We start from the raw sequence: 11123 nt of genomic DNA on the forward strand, positions 1-11123 counted from the left end.
GATCCATATGTGGGTCGATCCAGTGTGGTATTTTGTCAATTTTGATACAGAATGTTTATTTTGGTTGAAAGTTTTTAAAAAATGTGCATTTTTGTCAATATCCCTTTGATTATTTGGTTAACGATGGAGATGGAGATATAAAAAGGAGGTGATTCTCACACACCATTTTTTTTATCCATCTACACTTTTGTCCCATAAATTTACAATTATACACATAAATTAACCTAGGAAGTTGAACTTATATTATTATTCCAAGTATAATTAAGGGTATAATAGGTAATTAGGTGTAGATGGATCAAAAAGTGATGTGTGAGAATCACCTCCGGATATGGAAGAAAGATAAAAAGACAGAATCACCCCTCACGTGCAAGTGCATGTTAACATTTAACGTAATCATTTAACACCGTTAAAGACAGGGACCACTGGCGTGACATTTTGAAACCATAGTAACCACCCACATAAAAAAAAAAAAGTAAAGGGACGCGGCATGAAAGTTGAGGTAAACCACAAGGGACCACCCACGTAATAGTGCGCAAAGTGGGTGGTTGCTACACTACAGGAGATGTAATGATACACTAAAGTGTAACTATAATCCCCTACAAAATAGGTGTAGATAGAGGTGCGGTACAGTTATAGCTTTTTACACAAAATTCATGACTCGGACCATTCTACACATTCCGCATCATGCCACAAAGAAAGAAACCAGATTATACAGCTTGTACACTCATTCTATAAAACCTTCCTCTTATGTACTCCTAAACTATACAGGGAACCACAGAATATGTTTTTTTTTTTTTTTTTTTTTTGATAAAACAAAAACCATTGGCTCCAATTATCAATTGCTTTGCGTTTCACATCATTCACAGTTATCTTCTCTCTTCTAGTTGTATATTTTGAGTGGCTTCTCATACGTATGATGGTTCTGTAGATTTCAAGCAACATAAAATTGTGCGTTAGGACTCGTGACCCAACTCCCAAAAGCCCACACAAATGAATTTTGATTAAGAAAAAAAGGAAAATCATTTTATTTGACAAAAATCAAATTAGTGGCCAATTGAAGGACGATATGGTTTACCTGATTTGCTGTGGAGGGCCTTTTAGGGGTGGTAGTGTCTGAATGTTCTAACCCAAGGTAGTGCTCCCAGGCACCATAAACATCTCCTCTCTACAAACCACATCTCAATTAGTTGGTGACATCATCTGATCAATGAATGCGCATGCATTAATGATACAAATATTCAAGTATGAACCTGAAAACGGTTTGATACAACATCTGAATCTTGTAGATACTCGGGACGTCCCAAAGATACAAACGCAAACTTCCACTGGTAAAATGCAGGTTCAAGTCAGATATCACTATGGTTTAATAAATATAACTGGTATTAAACAAGTAGTGTAATGTACAAATAACATAATTACCTTAGAAAATTCCTCATATGGAACCTCCAATTTCCTTTGAATTCGGACTTTAACATCTGCTAAAGTTTCATTTTCATGGATTTTCAAAAAGAAAGGCTCCCCGAAGTTTTTTACTTGCTGCAAATGATAAAAAGAACCCTAGTTTCACACTTTCACAGTTCGACAGATACACAGTGACATACTCCAAAAAAGGACAGTTTGAAGGAAAAAAATACATACATTATGTACCATCTGGTTCTGCGCAGCCTCTTTGGTGAAATGGTAAACATGAATCAAACGATCCTCGGATCCCACATACTTCTCTTCTTCTGGAACCTAAAGTAAAAAAAAAAAAAAAAAAAAAAAAAAAAAAAAAAAAAAACGATTGTAAACACATGTAAGCTAGTCTCATAATCTGGGCATTTTGAACAATTGAGAAAAGAAAACATAGAAGAAAACTCACTTCCTCAGCACGTAATGTCCAGTATTGATCATTTATGTTTTCAATTTTCTCATTCACATGGAAGATCTGCAAGTACATGAGCAATTCAGAAATAATAGTCAATAAATCAATCAAGTTATTGAGGATTATGGTTACTACACCAATATAAAGTAAAACATCCCAATTAGAGTAATTTACGCATTTTTGCTGGAAATTGGAAATGAAAATATGAAATCAACAGAATCAATATGATGTGATACCTTGTAAATCTTGTGATCGAATAATCCAAGCAATCTAAGTTCAGCATCTGGATCAAATAATTCAAAGTATACCTTATCCTTAATTACATTAACAACCTCTCCAACACGGCTTTCATTAGGCAACCTAATATTGTGAATATCAGGCTGCAACATAAAAGCAACAAAATTCAAAACTAAATCAATATTCATAAAGCATATTAACATTAACATAACAAAAACAAAAACATACCTTTTGTTTGGTAGCATGGTGAAAACCAATCTTGAGAGTTTTTAAACTTTGTAATTCTGGCAGAGGGATATCTAACACTTCATAATACAAAATATCAGAAACCTGCACCCAAACAGTATAAGGAAAAAAAAAAGAGTTTAATTTTCAGACATTTTAACAATAATAAACACTAGGTTAGAAACATAAGAACCTGATTGTCATGATCATGACCCAGCATGTGTAGCAAATGTTCTGGGACCCGATACTTAATCGGGTCAGGTTTGGGTTGTTGAGAATAGAAGTTGTGAGGAGTAAGCCTGATTTTTGACGAGCCGTCCATATTAAGTTTTCCAGCAACTCTCTCCACCACATCATCATACGTATGCAACTTTGACCTGTTCATCATTCATTTTAAGAAATTTGGTAAGAAATATAAGTGCCATGTTTATTCAAAAATAATCTTATACAACTTTCATAACTACAGGTGTGTGTTGTTAAACTACTCACAATTCGAGACTAAAATCATCTCCAGTTCTATCCAGAGATCGAAAACGAACTGTCTGAAAAGGGCATATCAAAATAGAGAATAAACGTAGTTTTGTTGAATACTATCCTTATAAGAAATTTTAGAATAATATAAATTACAATGTGTACTATATAAGAAGGAAAACACACCTGACGATTCTTCACATATTCTAGATATGAAGGGACGTCCGGATATCGATATTCTTCCTCATACTCGAATTGAGGGATTTTCTGAAAGTAAATAATGTCTCCGTCTCCGATCTTACGGAAAGAAAAAAAATAAAAGAATTTCATTAGATGTAAACAGCGTTTCTCATCAAGCAACCAGCTTTTAATGCTAAAACTAGAAAGGTTGAAATTAGTACATTCCTAAGGATAAATGAACATTTCCTGGCAAGTTCTTCACACATAACATGTGGCTCAAAATACCGTTCCTGATCATTGATGGATAACACTAAATCATAAGTTTTGCATTATACATATGTATGCACACAGACTGTTTATACTGCAGGCAAGAAACACAACAACAATGTATTACACAAAATACCTCAAAGAAGTAAATATCTTCATCTGGACTGAAACCGGCTCTCTCATTCAATTTTGATATCATTTCATATGGTGTACTAGAACTCTTCACAAAAAACCTTCCCACATATCTGGAAAAAGACAAGACGATATAGTTCTCGATAACCATTGTCACGTATTGCTAGGAAATATTAAAATTAAAACTACAACTGTAATTTGAAGATCCATTACAATAAGAATAATAAATAGAACAAATCAAATTTGGAAAATACCGAAGTTGTTCTTTCTCAGGATCATAAAGCTTGAAGAAGAGAAGTATATCTTCTTTGGTTTTGACAGGTGGCGGAAGGGGTTGCAAATCCTGGGACCCACACATAATTTTAGTAATGCAACAATATAGAAGGTAAATGCAGGCAGGATTTCAAGAAAATGTGAATTTAAAGTGGCAAGACAATATATTACCGGTCCGATCTCGATCTCCAAAAACAGTTTCAGTTCAGCATTCTGAGCCTTGTTAGAAACTTCCTTCAATTGTCCAACCTGCAGTTCACATGGTTGTCAATTGGTTACAATAATTCAACCTGCAGTAAAAACTTTAATTTATAAACCAAAATAACAGAAGATTTTAAGATTTTTATCAGCAAAGTATATAGTATACATATTACAATAATGCAAAAACCTACTTGATGGAATTGGTCCTGAAATCATACACATACAGAAACTGAACATGCATTATCTGACTGAACAATAAAACTTATTCATCCTACAGATTCAATTAAAGGTAGTATACCGATTGTGTTTCCTCTTGGGGCGTTAAAGGCCGATTAGGACGATATGTGTGGTTATGCCTTTTTGCCCATATCCAGAATCTTTGAAATTGAACAGGCACACTAAATTCTTTAGCAACCTCCTCCTGCAGCAATGAATATACTTAGTGGGGGCACATAAGCTAGAATTGCAAGGCATAATAAGCTCTAGTGTTGACAAGTTTCTCTGAATTTCAAGATATTTTAGTATGTTTAGGAGATATGCAATAAATCTTACATAAAGAAAAGTAAAAGTCTCAAATTGTAAAATAACCAGTACCTTGAAAAGATTAAACGGTGTTTGCTTCTGTATACGAAAGCTGTGAACTTTGTCATGGTCCACAAGATCAAAATATAGATCTTTACCTATCTGTTCCATCAGGTCTGCATCACGAGCAACCTAGCAATAATCAAGTATTATCAGTAATATGAATGAATGAATTTCTTGAAAATTAAATTCCAAAATTTTGATATGATACATCTACTAATCTCTATGACCTTAATAATAGTATAGAGATGAGCTTGTGCTTTATATTTTTTCTTGTCTTCCTTTTCTTCTTGTTCCTTCTTCAACCTTATCTGGAACAAAACATTTACATGGTAAAGCATTTGTTAAAAAGCAGTCACAAAAGTGAAAAACAATATTATACAAGTCTATTTACCCTAAGATGCTCGGCAATATCTTTCTCATCAACGTCACAATTAATCTTCTCCTTGTCACTTTCGCGTATGTAGACAAGCATATAGGCGTTTGAGTGTTTTGTAAATTTGAATGGAGCTTTATTGAAGCCAGGATTTATCTGGGGTAGCTGTTAAAAAGCATAACAGGATTGGATAAATGTTCAGCTGCAATATACAATACACACACACACACACACACACACACACACACACATATACATACATATACATTAAAGAAAGCAATGCATTACCTCTTCCTCACCACCATACTGTTCTTCTAATGCCCTCTTCATATCTTCTTTTGTAACTTGCTCATCATCAAACTTGAACCTAATTGTAATTATAGTACAATGAACATAAAATGATGGAGGCTAAAAAAAATAGTAAAAGATATGCAGATTACCTAAGGCATATACTTATATAAGTACACAGAACTAACCACTGATCAGACAGATTTGGCCTTATAAATGCATAGTAGTGTCCACCATGCACACCACCACTATGAACCAATACACTGTCATGAAGAAAGGTGTAAGGAATGATATCTGACATTGTAAATATATATATGATGCATCGTTAAACGATACATATAAGCATATTTTGATACCTGTGAAGCGTATAAAGATTCCGGACACTCTTATCAGCACGAGGAGATAGATATTTGCCATTCTCCCTGTCAAGATCAAGCTCGAGTGGAAATTCATAATGATCATTTATCTGAAATAATGAATTAGAACAAGTTCATGTGACAAGTGTTGAAATAGCACGCATAATAGGAAAGGAATAAACACATAAATAAATAGTGAGTGAGTGTCTAAATCAATATATGTTTAAAATATAAAATAAAAGAAGTTTCTCAAAACTTACCTTTACCATAGTATCCCTAGTGAAATCATATTCAAAACGGTTAAGCTGAAGTTGAAGAATGGGCGGGAAATCAATAAACAACACACCCTTCTTAGCATCCTGTACAGAAGCAAACATTTAAACTTCTCCCCGAGAAAAATTAATCGAAGAATATATCATTGTCATGTCCAATATTGAACCTGTAACCCATATTCGTTAGCATGGTATTTATTGTCACCCCCAAAGTATTCCACTTCAACATATTTGTCAAAAGAAGCATAAACATCCTTACAGCCTTTGACATCAAGTTGAAGATCTGATACAAACATTATGATGATATTATTAACGGGGTCACTAATAATATACGCACAACCGCTTCATGCATAATTATATTTAATACCATAAAAAGATCCTTTTCTAGTCGATTTGAAGTCCACATGAATGCATTCAATGTAACTCATATAGTGTCCTTCAAATAACTTCTGTATCGTACCTTCCACAACTGTTCCCTGAACCAGTAACAATAAGAAGTCAACAAAATCATGAACAAAAAAGTCAGAGATTTAAGGAAAAAGAGACACCTTCATCTTGTCTTCAAGTTTCTCACACAAAACCCTGTTAAATTCTTGGACATCATGTTGCATGAAAGAATCATATTTGTCCCATCCAAAAGATTTTGTAAGTTCTTTTGTCCCAACTTTGGTTTTATTGTACTGGAGCTTATAAAATAAGCTCTGAAGAGCCAAAGGAATACTCCCAATTTCGGTTGTTGGCATATGGTAGACAGCCTGATAATGAAAATGTCAAACGTGACATTTTTATTTTTATAAAAAGTAGTAATAGCACAAACTATAGTTATAGCCAGTACCTTTCTAAAGTAAGGAATATGGTACAAGGTTTGAAGAAGAGAATTCATGTAACATGTTGCTCCTTGGTTCTTAAGACCAACATAACCAATCTCCTTGGTTCGTACAGACACGTCAGCTTCAATAACGCATGTATTATTCTTAATAAACCCTGTACTGGCGTCATTTAGATCACTAAGAGACATGAAAGATGTAAATCCCCAATCACTCTCTTTTGCATTGAACACATGTTCTGTGTCTGCAAATTAATAGGATTCAGAATTAAGAAAAGCACAATGGCCAAGACTAACAAGCAAGCTTGTTGCTACTTGTTTGATCTACTAAAATGAGTACTTGCACAAAAATAATACAGTTGCAATCTCTGTATTGTAGAACCCTAGTATTTTGCAAGAAAGGTTCACAAAATCGGGTTTTAGAGAGTACTTGGCAACTCGGGGAGTACTCGAGTGTTGACAAAGTTTGACTTTGACCAAATTTTGATCTTTTTATCCAAGTAATCCAGAGTTTTGACCGATGTTCGAGTAATCCCGAGTTTGACCGAGTTTGACCGATTACTCCCCGAGTTGCAAAACCGAGTACTCGCCGAGTAATCTGATTTCTGCAACCCTGTTTGCAAGACCTGTCTATTAAAAGCACACCCTAAAAGGCAGCATGAATTTGATTGAACACATAAATATTATATATATATTTTGCTATATTTTCTAAAAAGAAAACAAATAATTATAAGAAAGAAACAGCTTTATCCAAATCTCAACTTTATTGACTTCAAATCAATTAAACTCGCAATTGCAGTTGAATTAGAAAAGTTAATAATGCTAGGCTTTTAATAAAGAAAATAGCATACAACTACAGGTTGGCATGTAACAAAGCATTATGCATACATTTCTTTACAGTAAATTTCTTGTTCGCTTGATTAACAACAGCCAAACTGAATTGTGCATATCTACTCCAACCATAAGGCAAGGATGAAGAATCAGCTACATCTAAATACATGGACAGATGGTCCACATTGTTTCCCTTTGGAAATATAAGCACACGCCTGTCAATATTTATACCAGATGAGAAATAATTAAAATCAAAACGAACATCACATAAATGCATAAAAAATCATAAAACATACAGCTGTTATTTATGTACCACTTATATCCACCGATCACGAAGACATCAGAATATATCTTTTTCTTGGACTGACGAGAGAAATTCTTTATAGTCCATCTTATTAACCTAGACGCCTGACGTTCCTCGACTGGTTGATTCTCGGCTGCGCCCGCAACTAATGCATCCGAATTATTATAATCAAAACTTATACAACCAAATTAAACAAAGCATACTTGGAGATAACATATACATTGTATATATGTACTTATGTACTGATGGAGTATAAGTTAAGTAAACAAATAAGGGGAATTAAGAACCTTCCATAGGCTGAGGCATTTCAGTTGGCAGAGTGCCATCAAAAGCAACAGGACCGGGCACCGGTTGAAGTCCTTCCTGTACCTCCGTATGTGGAACGAGCATCTCCTCGTCTTCTTGCTATCGAATGAAAAAAAGTAACCGATCAGTCAATCAACTATCTGCATTTTCTTCCACTCAAAACCCTAATTCATGCTCCATAAATCACTAAAAACCTAAATTCACACTGCAATATCCAATTAACTACATTCACACACTAGATTATTCAATCACAAAACCCTAGGACGCTCACAAACCGAAAAATCAATAACATAAAATACAGTATAGAATGATAGAGAGACGTACATCGAGTGACTGCGGGGTGACGGTACTCATAATGACAGCTCGATCAACGGTGGCTTCTAGCGGGAGAAAGAAACTGACAAAAATTTGATTACAATTGATTTGTTAGATCGAAAAGAAACAATTACACAACAATCGGAAGCTCAATGAAGTAGAATAAGCTTGAAATGTAGTGTTTATTGACTATAAACAATGGATTACAACTGATTGTACAGAGAGAATTTAGGGGGAAATTGTTTACACAAAATGAAGAATGAATTACATTTGTTTAGCTAGCTAGCTACTCATTTAGGAATTGTAACTGAATTGTAACCGCCGAATTTCTGTTATGGACTGGAAGTTGAGCCAGGGTGTTAATTCTGTTATTGCAGCTCACGTGCATTGCACGTGTTTGACTTAAATCCATAGCAGAGAGCGAGAGAGAAAGAGCAATGGTGACTGATACGCTAAAACTGTGAGTGGAAGCACGGAGACACGGTCCAGTACAACGATGCGAAGGAGGAATAGCTAGAGGGTAAAATTGGAATGCTAGTAATATTATGGGGGTAATTTTGGTTATTCGGAAAGGAAGGGAGACCCAAATTGTGACTTTGCAAAAAGTTTATACTTTCTATTCATTTGAAATTTAAAATAACTACGTGAACAAAATGCCGATAGGAATACAAAAAGATTTCAACGTTGGGGAGACTATACTCTCAAGGATGACATTTTATTTTCCTTCATAAATTCGGGCAAAGTCAAACTTGGTTAAAGGTAGAAATATAATTGATGGGGCGTTATTTGCAAACGAATCATTAGATTATCTCAAATATAAGCACTTAAAAAGTCCGGTTTTCAAAGTAGATTTTGAAAAGGCGTTTGATTCTTTGAGTTGGGATTTCCTTTTAGAGATGATGGAAATTATGGAGTTCGGGGTTAAATGGAGAAAATGGATTCTCTCATGTTTAAAAACGGCTTCTATCTCTATTTTGGTAAATGGATCCCCTGCGAACGAATTTAAACTTGAACAGGGAGTAAGGCAAGGTGACTCACTTTCACCTTTCTTATTTATCCTTACGGTGGAAGGTTTGAACTTATTGACCAAATCCGCGGTAAGTAGGAACTTTTTTGATGGTGTTGAAATTGGTGTTGAAAAAGTTCCTATTTCGCACCTCCAATACGCGGACGATACGATTTTCTTCGGGAAATGAAGCGGTGGTAATATTGACAACTTGATGAAACTCCTTAAATGTTTTGAATTAACCTCGGGTCTTTGTGTAAACTATAACAAAAGTAATCTTTTTGGTGTTAATGTGAGCCCGAATGAAGTTGAAGCTATGGCAAATATTTTTGGGTGCAATGTTGGTTCATTTCCATGCAAGTATCTCGGTTTGCCTATGTGACAACCCGGAAATTTCCGACCAAATTTAAACTTTAATCTTTATATGTTTCCGACACGATAAGCAAAGTCTGTAATGTTGAATCTCAAAAAATTTAGACTATGTTTATACGTTCATTTAACTTTGACCAAACCCCGACGATTCATGAACTATTATATAAATAGATATGATTGTATATATATATATATATATATATATATATATATATATATATATATATATATATATATATATATATATATATATATATATATATATATATTATAACTTGAAAACGTAAACAAAGTATTAGGTATAATACTTTACATGATTGTATTTACCGACAGAATTGAAAGATAATATCAAATGATTGAATTATTAAGATTCATTATGATTCGAGTCTCTGTTGAGAGGTCCACTTTGAATTAGGAAACCTTTCCTTTTAACGGTATTCGGAATAATTAGTAAAGTGATTTACAAGTAAGAACAAAAGTTAGTAAAGATTTTTGTTTGATTCCCAATACATGCTTTACTATATTTCACTCGTGACTTTTGTTAAGTAAACAATTTAGTTTTCATATTATTTTACGTGAAAGTGAAATTTGAGAATATAAATAACTTAGAAAATAGATATCGACATTTTACCTTAAAATGATTTCATACGTTCGTTTAATCTTTGGACTTTATTTCACACTTCATCAATACATAGTAATTCAAAAACCTGAAACCTTTTATATATAATTTTACTTTTCAAATACGTTTTATGATATAACAATATTTATTACTTTAATCCTTTAACGAAATGATTCTTAAATATATACTAGTTTTGGAAAAACAAAACTTATCATATTTATTTGATTTAATACTAAAACGTTTTCAGCCTAGAAAGAACTCTATTATCAAAACGTTTTATAATATATTTTGCTAATGAATTTTGAAAAACTTAATTAAAGCTTTGTATTGAAATTTTGCAAATATACTTCTTATTTCAAAAAGATAAAGTTTACTAATTAATAATTTTGAAACGAAATTAAATCATATAATGAACTGTGAAATATAATTAGTTTTGAAAAATTATATATTGTTAAATAAATATTTCAAATATATATTTCGAAGTGAATATATATACATAATTTATAATGTAATAAATTTAATATTAATTATAAAACGTTTTGAGTTAAAAGGATACTATTATATATATATATATATATATATATATATATATATATATATGTATATGTATATGTATATGTATATATAACGAAACGATAATTTATAGAAGCAAATGACCAGAACATTCAAATGATTAATTTACGTTTTGAGTGGTATAGCTTTTCATTGATTTGAGTCTTGTCATATATAAAGGTACGTTACACAAAACATAAAGTACTAGTTTTCTAGGCGTACGAAACTTCGTTTGAAAAACCGGAACCTGGACATTAGTCGAGTGACA

General features: G+C 33.1%; 1 protein-coding gene across 3 annotated transcripts; it reads right to left on the reverse strand.

The window, feature by feature from the left end:
• Positions 1 to 602: 602 nt before the first annotated feature.
• On the reverse strand, positions 603 to 8820 carry LOC139864831 (ubiquitin C-terminal hydrolase 13-like). 3 transcript variants are annotated; one of them, XM_071853399.1, is made up of 32 exons: positions 8575 to 8820; positions 8316 to 8388; positions 7973 to 8090; positions 7695 to 7830; positions 7439 to 7596; positions 6560 to 6795; positions 6273 to 6479; positions 6092 to 6200; positions 5892 to 6007; positions 5713 to 5811; positions 5453 to 5562; positions 5285 to 5359; positions 5097 to 5175; positions 4827 to 4973; positions 4663 to 4743; positions 4445 to 4564; positions 4149 to 4271; positions 3821 to 3898; positions 3631 to 3719; positions 3381 to 3489; positions 3199 to 3267; positions 2984 to 3094; positions 2816 to 2868; positions 2520 to 2703; positions 2330 to 2431; positions 2101 to 2244; positions 1862 to 1927; positions 1639 to 1734; positions 1420 to 1536; positions 1251 to 1325; positions 1076 to 1165; positions 603 to 922 (listed from the first exon to the last, which is right to left on the reverse strand). In XM_071853399.1, the coding sequence occupies exons 2-32, from the start codon at positions 8343 to 8345 to the stop codon at positions 881 to 883; spliced, it is 3369 nt and encodes a 1122-aa protein (XP_071709500.1). In that variant the 5' UTR covers positions 8346 to 8388; positions 8575 to 8820; the 3' UTR covers positions 603 to 880. The 3 variants fall into 3 exon arrangements, 2 of the variants coding, with proteins under 2 accessions (XP_071709500.1, XP_071709501.1); XM_071853400.1 differs by lacking the exons at positions 7973 to 8090; positions 8316 to 8388; positions 8575 to 8820 and having other exon boundaries at positions 7678 to 7761; XR_011764502.1 differs by lacking the exons at positions 603 to 922; positions 1076 to 1165; positions 1251 to 1325; positions 1420 to 1536 and having other exon boundaries at positions 2101 to 2147.
• Positions 8821 to 11123: the final 2303 nt, after the last annotated feature.

The sequence above is a fragment of the Rutidosis leptorrhynchoides genome, chromosome 8 (genome assembly GCF_046630445.1).
Source record: "Rutidosis leptorrhynchoides isolate AG116_Rl617_1_P2 chromosome 8, CSIRO_AGI_Rlap_v1, whole genome shotgun sequence".
Lineage (NCBI taxonomy): Eukaryota > Viridiplantae > Streptophyta > Magnoliopsida > Asterales > Asteraceae > Rutidosis > Rutidosis leptorrhynchoides.